General features: G+C 38.1%; 1 protein-coding gene across 6 annotated transcripts in view; it reads left to right on the plus strand.

Annotated features, from left to right (window-relative positions):
- The first annotated feature begins 98 nt into the window (after window positions 1–98).
- The window catches only part of lama2 (laminin, alpha 2), a 206,565-nt gene continuing 190,104 nt past the window's right edge, over window positions 99–16,559 (plus strand). For 5 of the 6 annotated variants that reach the window (XM_084954246.1, XM_084954248.1, XM_084954247.1 and 2 more), the window contains exon 1: window positions 100–549. In XM_084954246.1, the coding sequence (XP_084810372.1) occupies window positions 483–549 (67 nt within the window). In that variant the 5' untranslated portion in view covers window positions 100–482. Of the gene's footprint in view, window positions 550–16,559 lie in introns of all 6 variants that reach the window. The other variant, XM_084954250.1, reaches the window with a different exon arrangement.

Below are 16,559 nucleotides of genomic sequence, written 5' to 3' on the forward strand. Positions count from 1 at the left end.
GGAGGAGCCATAGAACAGTAGAGCACATCTGGACACGTGTGGACCAGAACTTCTGGCTTTTTTGATACTGTCTGTGAACCACTACTTTTCAAACTTTTCCCTCTGCTTCTCCTCTTCTCAGAACTGATGCAACACTTCACTGGCTTTGTAGCATCTGTCTGAGTGTTCTTGTCTTGAAGAACACATTTTGGTTACAAGACCGCTCATTTGGATGTAGTGTTGTTGTTTTTTTTCACCTGCATCTCCCTAGGAAGGTTTCATATTCCATTCCCATCTCCCCCACCCTTGCTCCCGCCACAACTTTTAGAGAGGAGAAACGAGAGGAGGAGGAGAAGAAAAAGAAGAAGAAGAGAGAGAGTTTGGATCAACTTCTGTTAAAACTTTTCTGGCGTTCAACTCAACACTGAGCCGCGCGAGAGGACGCCGCGGACCCCACATCGCGCGCGCGGCAGGCTACACCATAGCAACTCAGACAGGACAAAATGAAGTTGCTTCTGCTCGTACTTACGACCGCGTTGCTATGGCAACACTGCCAAGCCCAGCAGAGGGGTAAGTCATCAGCGACTGATAGATAATCGATACGCCGATACCCGGCGCTCTCTGCTGGAGTTCTTTACACAGAACCCCCAGAGCTCATTCGGCTGTGGCTGTTTCAGCGTGTCCCTTAATGAACCACTCAGTCAGTAATTAGCTACACCTTTTAACTTCCGGCTATCAGTTCAGTATATTTTGTGTCGGTTTAGTTGCGAAGAAGCCTGCCTTTACTGGCTGTAGCTTTACTTTGTTTTCAATTAACAAAAGGGAGGGAAAAGTATGTGAAAATCATTCAAAGCCTATTTAAACACGTTTGTCAATGAGCACAGCCGTCTGCTGTAGCCCTAAGTTAATACTAGCACTTGATGAAAAGATGTTTATGGTGGGATTTATGCCCGCTTCTTCTCTTGAATCTGATATTGAAAAAAAAAATATGAGAAACACAAGTTTAATGGATCAGAGACTTACTGGTGGATTTCGTATTATTTTTAGCCACATAAATCAAATTAAGTGCTTGACCTTAAACATAATTGACCCTGGCTTAGCTGTACTGTTATGTGTTAGACAGATGTCACTTGGCTTGCTCTTTTGCAGTTACTGCTGCAAAACAGCATACACTGAGTTTATGATGATCTAGTCCATGTCACTGAGTTTCACAAAATACAGCCTTCCCAGTATAGAGTCCTTCTTTTTCTTTCATAAAGTTTATGTTCCACCTACTGCAACATCATCAGAAACTAATTTATTTATTTTCAATCAAAAGTCATATTTCTTTGGTCTCCTGTCACTGTAAATATAGACAATGTGTATATAGGCAGTACTTTGTAGATGCACAAAGTGACACATTTACATCTAAGCACACAAATACAAGACCTACGCATCAGTAGCGACGCGTAACATATGTGCACTATTAAAAGTAATGTCTCTTTTCTTCTTTTTTTTCTATTCTGTAACTCACCTCCAGCCCCAGCTGTAAGGGCTCTTAGCAAGTTACAGCATTAGGCAGGGCCGGTTGACCTCACCTGGGAAAACCAGCAGTTTCTAGTTTACTTATTCACACTTCAGGGGCAAAAAATAGTACTGTTTGGTCAAAGCCACTGGGATCTCATAGAAAACATTGACAAAGTCCGGATCAGATGTAAGTCTAGTAGCGCTTTCACCCAGGAGACTGCGGTTTATGTCCTGATTTTTTCTAATTCTAATTTTCACTTCCTTAAAAAAAATGAATGAATGTACTAAAAAGCCATGCTGGTTTTTATTTCATATATTGATTTTGCAGTATGACTTTAATATATTTGGTCAGAAAACCCAATATAACAGAGATTAATTGAATACCATTACAACCTTACGGTTGGAAAAAATCTCTAAATTGTTTTAAAACCAATGCTCTTAATACAGTACTAAAAAAATACACTGACCACTCATTTTTGAACATTTTTGGTGATATAAAGATTGTCCTAAATAATAGGAAACTGATGCTAACATTTTTTAAACAAACAAAAAACTAAACAATCTGCATCTGTGGACACCAACTGAAAAAAAAAAGTCTAATAGAAGTAAGAATTCAATTTTTAATTAGAAGTGCCCTGAAATGCACTCGAGAAAGAAATACTGCTCTTTTTTTACTTGGTATGTGTGCAAGGCTATGAAAGATTAATTCATTTAATGTGTGTGTGTGTGTGTGTGTGTGTGTGTATGTGTGTGTGTTAGGGCCCTGACACAGTCAACAATGAAAAATGAGCAACGAAGCCTTGAGCAGAGATGGGGATTGACAGCTGAGACAAAACCAACATAACATGGTGCACAAGAAGAGTCAAAATATTCATGCAAGCAGTGCTTCTAAGAGTTGTTAAGCAAATTATCTCACAGATCCACAAAATGCATTAAAACTGGATTGGAAAAGATGAAATAGTTGCATCCTGTGCAGGGAGCTGATCAGTCAGGTGTTTGAACATGAGTGCGTGCAGAAGTTCTTTGCATGTGCATGTTTTTTTCAGTATGAGGTGATGGTGACTGTTGCTTGAAAGATGAAGCAAATGTATTGCCAGTCATGCTTTTTTCTATTTATCCTCTTCAAACCATCTCCAACTAGTCTGTAAACCTGGAGTGCTCTGGACCTCCTGCAGAGAAGAGGATGGGGACTGCCATCAGGATGTATGTGTTTCTGTATATTGTTTGTGTGCGAGAGATGGAAAAAGAGTGAGCTGAAGAGGGTGGAAGAGGCCATCTGCTTAAGAAGCCTCATTACCAGGCGTGTCAACCAGGCATGCTATCTATCAGCGACAGAGCTCAGAGAGACACTAGGAGATAATCAGAAAGAGAAGAGAAGGAGGAGGCAAGCTGAAAGAGAGAGGAAGGGGGATCTGTTTAAGAGTTGTTAAGAACTAGAAGAGTGATAGAGAGTGGACTGATGAAACAGGTAGACAGAAGGTTCAGAGGATATAAGACAGAGGATGAGGTTGAAGTATAGATTTTCTGCAAGGAAACCAAACTACATTAGCAACTAAACAACAACAGCTTGACTGGAAAAGAAGGTTTTGTTATTCTCCAATATTTATTTTGTGCCTGTGAGAGGGTAGAACTGAGATTTTTGTTGATCAGGAAATAATGGGTATTTTTTGGTCATAGTGGAAGTTCAAGTACATTTCCTGGAGAGTCTGGTGCAGAATACACCAGACCTTTCAGCTTCAGTGTGGAACATAAATAATGATTAGTTTTAACTGATGTATTCTCCTGATTCTTGTATCTGAAGAAAAAAATCTTTGCGCAGCTTTGAGGGCATATGAAAGGATTTGTCTGTGCTGTTCTCACTGGTTTGAAGTTGGGAGGGTGAGCTGGAAAATGTGATGCTCTACATTTCTCTTCATCGATAATGAACTATCAATATTTGAATCTGAGGATTTTTTGTGTTTGTTTGTTTCTCTTAGTTGCCTCAGCATCGACTTTTGAGTGTTAAACACTTCGGGGTATTTTTCCCCCTTAAACTTGGATTCACTGTTGATTTATTATCTTTGCTTGTTGAAATTTTTTGAGACAACGTGAAATCGGGGTCTCACAGCCACCATTATTTGCTGATATTATATGGAGTGATTGAAATAATGAAAAAAGATCAACAGATTGATGAGAAAACACTGAGGTTTTGGCAAGTGATAATCAATGAACATTATGTTGAGTACTAATGCCAATACATTGCTATTTGCAAAAACAGTATGCACTGGTCAGCCAAAACATGAAAAATAGGTCTGTGGTTTAAGGCCACAGACCTAGAGACTGGTCGGCGACCTGCTGGAAACCACTCGTTGCTTCTAAAAAAATTATATTCCCTGAGTGGTTGCTGGAGGCTGCTGGCAGTCACTAGGTGAAATTGGCTGCAAAGAGCTATATGGCCTTGCACCAAAAACTGCCTTGTGATTGCCTTGATTATTAACAGATTGCTGTGGTCGCCTGTAATTTGCATGTAAGACAGTGCGTTGTTTGCAGTTGCCAAATACTCATCAAGTAGCAGTGAAACTGTGAGAATTGCAGCGCAAACTGGAAACGGAGACTGTTTGCCTTCAAAGTAAAAGTGCACCATTCGAAATGATTGGTTGTACTGGTAGGGTACACGTTTACAAGTTTCGCTGTAGCTCAGTGAGTAGCTGACAAGTGTTTGCAGACAAGTTGGTTGGTTTTCCATGCAAACTTCAGGTGACCATGCCAATCTGCTATTGACCACCAGGAATCACAAGGTTTTTGGTGTCGCACACTCTTTGCGACGATTTCACCAGGCGACATGCAACAAATCTCCAGCAAACACTCACTAACCACTAACCAGAATACTTTTTTTTCTCTAGTGGCCAGAGTTTGCCAGGGTATACTGACAGGTAGGGGTATGTAACTGGGTCCCCTCTTTCCACTAAAACATTAATGTGGTTTTAATATGTGGAAAATTAGTGTTGGTGGATGCTTATGAATTATTTTGCTCCTGCACATTCCTTGATTTCATATACTCTTATAACTTAGCATGAGCCTTCTTGCAATATAAGTTTTAAACTCTGACTTTCTATCAGATGAGAGCCAGTATGGTGCATGGGACTCTGGCACCAAACCAAACAACTGTATTGATAAAAGATAGCAAAATGTCAAGAATATGTGGCTGTCACTGGGGGGAAAAAAATGTAAAAGTTCTGAGAAGTTGCCAGAAAGTTAACTTGTTGGAGTTATGTGTGTATTAATGTGAGTATTACCAGCCTGATTTGCATGAATAGATGTCAAGTATAGTCACTAGAGACACTAGTGTGGATTGAATCCAGACAAGGCTTGTAAACCAACTGAGAAATCAGCATTTGTATTCAGTGAATTCATGTGACTTACTCATAATCTACTGTCCTGCAGAAACCTCATGCTGCGTCTTAGACAAGATGCAAAAATGTAAGGAAGAGCGAGAAAACTGATTGATTTCCCTGTTGATGTTTATCACACTTTAAGTGTAATTAAAGGTGCAGACTAATCCTGTGATATATTTTCTCCTTGGCAGGATCTATTTCAAAAAATATAACAAGTAGTTAATTTGCTGATAAAAAAAAGTCTCTTCATAGCAACTACAGATGTGTTTATAAGTTTATGGTAATGTGGATTTAACCAAGCTGGGCCAAATGCGATGAGATGTGAACTCACCAGAGGCGCCGCAATGAAGGCGATGTGAATCCAGAATGGGTTTTTCTGCTCATCAGAGAAATCAACATTTTTATGAGGTGAATTCATCCCAACGTTATAACGTTTCTAAAATATGTTGATCTCACTCTGCTATGTTAATGTGAGAGCAGCCAAGCTTAGCTGAATGGATTTGATGGTATACACAGGAGGGGGAAGCTCACTTTTTCTCAGCCTGGTACCCAAATTCAGTGAATATAATCAATGTGTCCTAGAAAATAAAGGTAGAGGGAGTGAAGAAAGGAAGGAAAGATAGGTTCAGGGAAGAATAAAAGGAGAATAGGCAGGAAGATATGAATGACTCAAAAAGTTTGCTTGGGTTTAGGAAGTGCTGTCATAAAAGCTGTAGATGCATGCAGAATGTAGATACATATGTCCTTTTGCTTTATACAACTTGCAATTACATGTTATACTTTTAATTGTCTTTTCTACAATTTCTACTAACTTTTGACAGGAATAGTGTAATACAAGAGAAATCACTGTGTTTCTCATGCGAGTTTTTGTACATTGGAACAACTACGCTTACCAAAGTTCACATTTCTTGTTCATTGTAACCAATCATCAGGCCTCCATCCACTTCACCACCACTGCAACAACAACTCGTGTCTTGTGACACCGTAGCCAAGAATTAATAAATGACATTGTGCCAAAAACATAGATCACATTTCCGCTAACAGGTGTTTGTGTTTCTGTGTGCTTCGGAGGAGTCTGGGTGCTAAATTTAGGCAGGTGCTAAGTTGGAACATAGTTGGATGCCTCCAATCAATAAGTGGAAGAGAGTTGGAAGCTGCAGGAGAAGAGAGACACAGTCAATTGCACGGACTGATTTAAGTTTTAAATGTGAATTAGTTTATTCTCGCTCTTGTACAGTTAAATAAAACTAATAGCCTGTGTCTGACCTCCTTTTGCCTTTAACAAAACACGAAAAGTTAGGGCGTTCTTTTTTCTCCATAACAATCAATATTAAAATATATCATGAGATGAATTAAATTCACTATGTCAAACAAGCTTAAAGATTACTTTTTACTACTAAGTGAACAATCATAAGGTTGATTGCTGATTTAATTGCTGATGTGGCGTTCACTGTCCTTATCCCAGTGTCTGTTGTGATGAAGACTTCAGTCCTAAAACAATGGCTTTGCCAACACAGCCCGAAGACATTTACTTTCCAGATTCCAATGATGGACAGTGAGTTGGACATTGAGTCTTATATGTGGTTCTGATGTCCGAAATCCAATGTGGTAGCAGAGCATATAGCACTTTGCGGCTCATTTTTAGTGGATTCTCTATACTTTGTCTATAACTGAGGAACTGACATCTAAGAGAAATGTTTATGGCCAGGGAGTTGGTAATGAGGGTTAGCTACTGTAATAACTCAGTTAAAGCTTATATTTTTGACTGTGCTTACTGGTGTCATGCGTTTTGCACTAAGGCAGACTGTTACATCTTTGATACCACCATATCTCTCTTTGTTTTGTTTGTTTTATTTTTTTTGTACTAAGGTATTGAACTGGAGAAAGTGGACACTATGGGTTGTTGTTGCGCAGATATCCCAATTGTTGTTTTAGGGGGACCACCAGCACTTGCTTGGATCTGGAACTGTAAAGTCTTGTAAACATTGTTTGTGCTCCAAAGGATGGAAATGCTTCAGAAATAAGCATTTTTTTACCATAATCTGCAGTGCTTGCAACTTTGTTTCTTGCCAGACTTTAAAAAGCCAAAATATCTCCACAACACTGTATTTCTCTGATCCTTCTTTTCAACAGTGTCCTTGTCTTTTGGGCCTAGAGCTATATTCACTGGAGTGTCTTTGTTGGTAATCCTGTGTCTTGACTTGTCTTTAACATTTTCTGTTGCCACTTTCTCTTTTATCTTACTCCTCATATGCTGGTGTACATGGCAGTGGCAGCAGTAACCCAAAGGTTTGTACATGTGCCATGCCTCCTTGTACTTTTTCACTGTTGTTGTCAACCGACCCTGATGTGGCTGTAACTCCACTCCAGAAGATTTCTCATGATTATTATCATTGCCTTTTTATGCCGGCTGTCAACAAACTTGGATGGAATGAGTGTTATCAATATTGTATTCACCATGCATTGCATTAATTACTTTCATCAGTTTACTTGCCAGCCTTACCACCAATTGTAAAAGGCACACAGCATGTAGAAAAACAAATCTTTTGTGGATTTAGAAATCTAAAATGTTTGCACAGTGCTGTAGGTCACACTATGGATTCATTGATAAGTGATGCATGCTATCTCTTAAAAGTAAAGTAAACTAGCAGGACTTTTTTTTAGAAATAATTATGTAAGTAACGACTCCACAAATTATTTCCATATTACTTTTGAGGCACTTGTAATTCATTCACTGAACTTTAGACCTTTATATGCTCAATTTTTCTTATTTTAGAAGTAATGCATAAACATGTGATACATAAACACGCGGGACATTGTCTCCACTAATGCATGTGTGATATGGTTGTCAGAAGATTTGATTCAGTTAGCTTTGCATATTTGATTATTTGTGTGCATCATTGTTTGTGAATGTGTTCGATGCTTATTACAGCAGGATTTTAATATTTGACTTGTGTTCTTCCCCGTGGGGCTTTGCCGCCTCCTAAAAAGCGCATCTTCCACAGAAAAAAAAAATCTAGGTCTGTGCATGTGTGTGTATGCCCATGTGTGTGAGTGTTTCTTTGCTGTTTTGTTGTCAGAACAGCATTGATAATGCTGAGGAGAAAATCAATAGTTAATTCTACCAGGGACACAATAGCTACTCTGCCCAGCTCCATTCTGTGGTGGGCTTAGACACAGAAACAAACAGGGCATGTGCTGATGAATTGGTAAGTGTGTGGTGTGTGTGTATGCAGTAACTGCAGCACTCAGACTGCTTAATGTGCCTAAAAAATAAACTAGACTGTGACATAGATTTGTAGGATGCAACACACTGTAAAAACTGTAAAATACTGGATGACAACGTTTTTAGGAATGCAACCCCTACCACTGTTTTGAATACATTACTTATTTAGGTTACACTGAGCTGCGCTATAACCAAGTGTGTCTGCAGCAAGGAATACATGGGAAAATAATGGAAATTAATACAAGTGCATTCTTCTAATAGCACCGACTTCCCACATTGAGAGGCGTCAAAATAGAAAAAGTGTTCTGTGAAGTAGTAATACCAGTACTTCAACTTACATTTTAGAGGGGCATTGCAGAAATAACTACCCAAATTACCCATCTTTCATTCCTCTAACCTTTTTTTTTGGTATTTTGACACATCAAATGCTGCTGTGTGGGTAAAATTGCTCTCCAGTAGAAAAAAATCTTTCAGCCCATCAGGTAGCTTATCATGAAGAGTAAAGAGCACAAAATGGGTTACTCGTTGGGGGTTTTACAGTAAAATCATCATAACTATTAAACATAGTACTGGAAACAGCTAAAGGTGTGCAGGAACCATAATTTGTTATGCCGTTTTTTTCAGCTTTAATTCCAAGTCAAATAAGTAAAGGTTATAATAAATGCAACTCACTCAGTGTTTACACTGTGGAGTAATATTATTCCTTTTGCTAACCAGTTATGTATTTGGTTTATAAAAAGTCCAAAAATGTAAAAAAAAAAAAATGACAGTTGAGTGTAATGTTTTCACAAATGGTACAGCAGTAATTCAGAAACATGGTGATCAAGCTTTTTATAATGGGGTGGGACTTCATGCGATGCGCATGCCACAAAAAGAAACAGTGCACTCTTCCTGGGGTAACATTCAACAAGGAGCGTTCATGATACTTAGAGTTAGAGTTTTGCATTAAACACTATCTAAATAATCTTCCTCAAAATAGGAAATGTTGTACCTATTTCGATTGTTTTTTTCTTTTTAAAGAAGCTAAACTCTTCTGATTCTCAAATTCCTATCAACTGAATAGACAATGTGCATTCAAATATTGATGCATAAATGTCTGCGTTGGATAGAAGGTTAGTAAAGCAGACAGTCAAATCCATGTATGCATGCTAGGGGATTTGATGTTATGAACTTGTGGCAAAAACACAGCATGTTTGACATACAGATACGCTGCTACAAAACCAGAGGCTGCTGACCCTTACACACATAAACACACACATCTGCAGCTGCAAAGGTTTTGGAATGACCTCTGTTTTTTTTTTTTTTATCTCTCTATGTCAGTCTCTCATCTCTCTCTTGCTCTCTGATCTTTCTGGGTGTTTATATTTTTCCAAGGAGGTTCCTGTGGTACCACATGGTGTCAATAATGAGCCCCCTACACACACACACACACACACACACACACACACACACACACACACACACACACACACACACCTACTTTGCAGAAATGCACACAGACATCCCCCCTTCCTCCCCTACTCATACTCCTCTTTCCTTCCTGTCCACCTCCGCTTTTTCTTTCCATCTCTCCTTTCATTCATTGGCTGCTTGATTGCTTCTCTCCCAGACTTTTTGTTTTTTTTGTTTTTTTTATCACTTCTTCTATCTCTATGCTTGTATCTAATCAGCAATAATCAGTAATTTTTTTTGAAATTGTCTACATTTTAGAATTTTAGATCAAAATATCTGTCTAAATTTTTAAAGGTACACTGGTGATGTGTAGTTTTTGCACATTACTTTAAGCATTTTGGAGTTTCTACATTTCATATGTAGACACCTTGCACCTCTCTTCCTCCTTCTACATTTCCACCCTTAACTTTTCTTCCACGTCCTTTTGGGTGTCTTCCTTTCATCCTCTGTAGGAGTACTCTTGACAACCTCTGTGGCCATAGCTGAGCGCAATGTCTGCCCTCAGTTTGTTTGTCTAGCTACTCCCTCACTGCTGGTTTCTGGAGGTCTTATTGTTTTGTTCCAACTCAAATCAGCTGAGTTCAGAACCTCTGTTTATCCACAGTGAACACAGTGAGAGCAAGATGTCTTTTACAGGAGAAATCTGCCTGACACAGGCAGTTGAAAGACAACCATAAAGCAAGACAAACACCCCCCGGCTTTATTTTGGATTTTTTTAGCTTGTTAAATTTGGTTTGTGGAAGTTTTTTTCCTTCTGTGTTAAAGTTTGAGAACTAGTGCTCAGCTTGTTGATTTGGGTCCAGGCTCTTCCTTTAAGCTGTCTTTACATTTTATCTAGGTCATGAACCTAAAGCATTGAGTTACACCAAAATAGTTTCTTAATCAAAGTTTGTGCTGTAGCTACACAAAAAATAATCCTATTGTAAAGATCAAATGTGTGGATATTATGTCTGAGTTATATTCAAGGCACATCTTTTAGATGAAGTCAAAATAAACTTGAAAATCTTTTGCTCATGTCTAGTTGAGTACAAAAATTTGACGTCCCTGTGTTTCCAGGGAATTCTTGCCAAATTTATTCATTTTCCCTAGGATCAATCAGAGTGATCCTGGGAATTCCAAATATGGTATTTCCTGGTATTTCTAAAGGTTAAAGCAGGATTTGCGGATCCATGTTCAAATTTACTTCTATCTCTAGCTCTAGTATTCTTCTGTTGTACATTTTTATTAATTACCTCATTTTAAAGATTAGGCCAACAAATAATGCATATATTAAGTTCAATAAAGACAACCTTTAGAGGAATTGAGATGTTAGATTTTTCTGCAGTTTAAAAAGTAAATAAAAGTGTTTATATCTAGAATAGTAACAACCTGAAGAAAGAAATTGATCACATGGTTTCAGGCATATTGCAAGCAAGGCATATTGCACACATTGAACTTGCACTAAATATGGTGTGTATTAAGACTGAAACAAGGGATAGTATTGCTGAAAAATGTAAATCAAAATCTCACAACACACCTAACCAAAGAATAAGCCATAAATAAGATGAACCAAAAACTGAAAAAAAGAAAAACAACAAAGAAGACTGTAGAAAAAGTATTACCTGCTCTCACAACCAATTAATTTCAGTTCAATTCATTCAATTTTATTTATATTGCTTATTTCACAACAATAGACGCTTCATATTGTAAGGTAAATTCTAAGGTACCTTACAATATTAGAAAGAAACCCCAACAATCACACAACCAGTATACAATCTTGACCATCAAGATAATGTCATTATATCCCGGGATGTCACGTGAACTGACACTTAAACCAACTTTTGGTACCTTTCAATACAAAAAGTCTGAAAACCAAATGGTATTTATTCTTTTAAGTACCACAGGCAACATATGAAAGCAACCCCTAACCCTAGGCTGCAATTCTTCCAGGCAGCAAACGGCTACAAGTCTTCTAATCTACCCTTGCATGCTGAAAAAGGACAGCCACAAGCTTAGGGAAAACAACTCATGTCAGTGCACTAATAGCTTCTTTATAATTATAAAAGGACCACCAGCAGACTGACTACTAAACGAGTACAGTCACCCATTGCAGTGACATCTGAGTGAAGATAATGCTTTTTGACTTCAGACCTGTTACATTTATGGCATTGCACTTTGAGACACTTTTGCCCTGTTTTTAATTTCAAACCAGTCTTGTTTATAGACACACAACAGAAGAAACCATGGCTTGCATGTCTTGTGTAGTGCACACCAGACACATGGTCTACACATGTTATAACTTTTTTGTCTGGATTCTTTGTTTGTCTGCTTGCCTTGTTGCTTCATAACATGGTTCTTATTCTTGAGGGGAACATAAACTGCCATAATTAGTTTTTGCCTATTTTTATTTGTGTGATCTTTATAGAAAATACTTGAAATTACTTGATTTTGTGTATGTTTCCCCAGCAATTGAAGTAGTCATTTCTGTATGTGTTCATGGAGAGGAACAAGGGAATTTTTGTATCGTGATGTTTTTTTAATTACAAATAAAGGCTGATAAAAATAGCAATTTAGAGTAGGTTTTAATCCTCGTGTCTTCTAGAAAATTGTGAAAAATTAGGTCAAGAATATAACATTGAGATTTAGCTCAGAGTTTTTCAAGACACATTTTGGTAAAACATTTTTTTTCTCAGAATAATTTCAGAGGCCCACTCAGTCTCGACAGAAAACCCCTTGTTTCAGACTCCCACCAACATCGCAATGCTTTATAGATCATGTTTCAAAAGCGGATTTTTACACTTTAGTTGGCAAGTCTGCTGTGGGCCACTGAGGAGTAGGAATGTCTGAGCTCAGACTGCTTGTTAGACTGGGGTTTCTCTGAACTCTGCTCAATACCAGTTGTTTTTAGTGGTTGTTAGAAATTACCAATTACCTCAACCACAACATCCCCGTTCAACACATGGTCCCAAATCTGGGTACAATATGTGTGTGTGTGTGTGTGTGTGTGTGTGTGTGTGTGTGTGTGTGTGTGTGGGTGACAAAAACAAATACAACTGAATCATGAGGATATGGCTTTTTGTTGATCCATCTGTTTTTTATTTCTCCATCTAGCTGTCTAGCTTTTATGTCATGAAGTTCATAATAACCTCTACCCTCTTACATTCATGAACTTTGACCTGCAAGGGTCACCGTCCTCGACCTTTTGTTATTGTAACCGAGGCCATTTGTGTGGTCCAAGTTGAGATATCTAAGATTATTCCAGAGCTATACCCACAATGGCTGTGGTTGAGCTCCAGAGTTCAGTTTGCATCAAGGCGAATAAGGAGCGGTATTAAAGAATTGAATCTACTGGCTGCATTAGAACTGCATTTCGGTGCATATATAGAACCTTTCCATCATCAGTTCCATGGTTGCAGAGAGTTGGTGTAATTAGTTCAACAAATTAAATCACAATTTGTTCAGCACTCCTACGAAATGGCTTGAATGCAGTTATTACTTTCTGTGAATCTCTAAGACAAAGAGACAAAGACAGATACCTGTTAAATAGGCAATCTCTGTTTTGAAGGCACCCATTTTCTTTGATTTTTTTGTTTAAATTTATATATTTTTATGTTCTGCTTTATCAAAAATCACTACCAAAGACACTATTTGACTGGAAAGTAAATTTTTGTACAATTTTTTCTCAAGGTTGACTGCTTTTGGAGCAAGAGCTTTTTATTCACTCATCTATCCGCCCCTGTTAGGTGAAGGCACATTTCCTGTTGTCATGGGGTCTTTTTTTGTTTGCTTGTTTGTTTTGATTTTTGTCTTTCTTCTGTTATTTTATACAGAAGACAACTGCACAGTTTGCTGCATACTGGGATTGTCACAAGATTAGAATTTTCAAATTTGCTACTAATACTCAAGACTCCATACCATTATCGATACCACTGAAAAAAAAATTGCCATTTTTTTTGTTTAAAATAAAGATAGGAAAAATCTAATGATTAGAAAAAGTCTGTAGCTAAATACGAAAGGCATTTAGCTACAGCCTTGTTTGTTTCTGCAAGACTTTTCTCAGGTTCAATCAGAGACTTTAAGATAAAAATAACATTTTTTAGACATAAGAGATGTGTAAACTGGGTAGTTGCTAATAGTTAAACCGCTAATTATATTGTGTGTGCCAGCCACCTTGATGTTTATGATAACTGTTTTGAACTGTTGTTGAAATGGGAGCTTTTATTACACCTTGAATTCTTCGTAATGACCAGATTAATTACCAAGTTTGTTGTGCTGCTGTTCATGCGTTCAGCTGCTAGTGGTCTCAGCTGGCACAAAACGGCACTGATGTAAACAAGTATCTAATCTGATAGTAATTTTTAGCATCAATTAGTATCCAAGTATACACTTTTTTAAAAACTCTCCTCAGTATGTATGCGTACTGTGTTGGCATGTTTTTAGAATTTGGCACTGAACGATATTCATTCATTAGTATTCATTCTGGTGACATCCCTACCTTATATATTCTTTGCTGCTGAATCAAGTAGTTAAAGCTTGGGGAGTTTATGAGGGATTTTTGACTTCGTTATCTTCACTTCCATGCCATCAGACTTATATCCACTTATATATCTTTTCTTTTCCCTGACTCCCCACTGATACTGTAGTAGAGAAACTAACATGAACATAAATGAGTTAAAATGCAGTAGAGACTCTCACAATATGGTGAAATAAAACCCTTGTTAATAAAAACTTTTTATTATTTATTTTCCCCTTTGGAGAGAAGAACACACACAAAGTTGCACCGTTTGGACACTGCAAACAGACTACCTAGACTTTACCTATTTTTATTAATGTGTTCCTTCACTACTCATAATCAGTAGCTTTTTTTCATTTGTAACTTTTAATTAATTAATTTCAAATATGTGCAGTCAGCTTGACTGACAGGTGGGTAAATGAATGAATAAAAGTCTAGGGCTTCCCATCCCAACAATTGCCATTTCTGGCATTACTGACAGATCTGTATGCAGTGCACACATTCTGTGCAGCACAGCTCCTAGATAGAAGTGTGTGCGCACGCACACACACGCACACACACACACACACACACAGACAGACAGAAAGAGGCAGCAAACAGAAAGGCCATTATTTTGGGGCTGAATGTTTGTGTGATTGAGCTGATAAAGCATCAGAGGAATAAGGGTCTATTAGACTGGCCTGGTTAGCTATGGATTTAACATTTATACACACCTCTATGTGTGTGTAGGTGTGTGACAAAGAGAGCGAAAAATACAGATGGTGCAGAGTGAAGGAGGGAGAAAGAGGTATGTGTTGTGTATACAATTTTTGCTTTTCCATTATTCCAGTTGCTTTTCTCATCAATAGTGTGTGTGTGTGTGTGCGTGTGTACATATGTGCACAGAAAGGAACATACTCTATATGTAATTTCACATTTCCATTATATTTTTTTGTGTTTCCATTATTATGGTCCAAGGCAAATCCACAGAGAGCCTAATGCAGAGCAAATGCTCACATCTGACATGAGATGGAAATACGTGAAAAATGGTTGTGTGTGTATGTGTGCATGTGTGTGGACGGGGGCCCATAACCTCTGCAGCCCCGCAATAATAGACTGGTGACACCCGGGATTTGGGACTGCGGGCTCGGGATTGGACAAGACTGGTATGAAGTAAAATATTCCACACTGTCATTTCCTTTTCGGGCTAGCAGAGATGGAGCTAAGTAGTTTTTCTAATAAATCATTTAATGGCTGGGCTTAAGGGGGCGTGGAAGTATTGAGGCCCAGAACAAACACAGAAATGCAAAAGTGACACAAACTTAATTTGATGATGCCAGGAGGAATCAATAATGTTCTTGGTGAAAATCTCACAGGCCGGTGGCATAATTAAAAAGGCATGGCATTTCCTTTATATGTACATTTGTTTAATTACCTGCATCCAAAATTGACACACATTACTGTAATGGCTGATTGGTTTTAACCGAGTATGGATAAACCAAATCTATATTTTAACTTAAAATGTCTACTGAGGAAACTACTAGGAGCACCTCCAATTGTGATCCATGTCTCACTTTGCGCTATTTGGGCTGACTAGTGCACTATATTTCCTTTTAGTCAGTTTCAAATTAAACAAAATCAAGTAATGGACTTTGTTTTTTACGTTTTTCCCAGCTGCTTATCCAGTTTGAATAAAAAAGAAGTTGCAAACAAGCAATACCAAATCTTGTTTTGTTGCTTTAGTCCATTCCTGTGAACCCAGTATTTCCGGGATGCTTTCAGAGAAGGTTTAAAATTTGGCATGGACATTAATTTGGATTCACAAATGAACTGCTTAGAATTACAGGAATACTAAAAAGTAGTTATTCAATGAAATACCAGAAAGCAGCGAAAGAAAGTTAGCTTTTGTCCTTTTTAAAAAAACATATGTAAAGAAGGTGACCGGTGAACTAAATAGTTGTTGCAGCTCTGTGTTTAATTATTGATTGGTAATTTTTGACAGAGAGAGATGAATAATCAGGACCCAGGGTGCTTTTTAGCTGAATTTGACTTTTGACCTTCTCCTTGTTGGAGGAAATTCCCCTGCTGGCATCAGTCAAGTATTAATCTGTTTAGTGTATCCTAAAATCAAGAGCAAATGTCAGATGCAGTAAAGCAATAAGAGGCAGGCTTTTTTTTAAATACATCTTTGCATCCTCATTTTCCCCATTAAACCTTGACTGTGTTTTTTTTAACCATCTCTAAGATTCATACTTTATTTTTCTTCTGCTGACCTTGTTTGCCCCTGCAGAGAAAAAGTCAACCTAAGCACTCAGCTGAGCCCAAGGCTTGTGCTGACAGTGGGTGGGAGGTGGGTGGTCTGTTAGCACATTTATTCCTAGGAGAGCCCTGTACTCTCTTCTTGCAACCCAACCATCATTGTCCTCTGCTGGCCTAGGCCATGTTAACAAAGGCTTCTGTTAGTATGACTTGTAGGGGTCTTGATCTTCTTTGCCCCCTGCTTATTGCTTTATTAATTTATTTATTCAGCATTTTAAGCCAAATCACGTGT

The sequence above is a fragment of the Perissodus microlepis genome, chromosome 15 (genome assembly GCF_051167445.1).
Source record: "Perissodus microlepis isolate ML-2025 ecotype Zambia chromosome 15, ASM5116744v1, whole genome shotgun sequence".
Classification (NCBI taxonomy): domain Eukaryota; kingdom Metazoa; phylum Chordata; class Actinopteri; order Cichliformes; family Cichlidae; genus Perissodus; species Perissodus microlepis.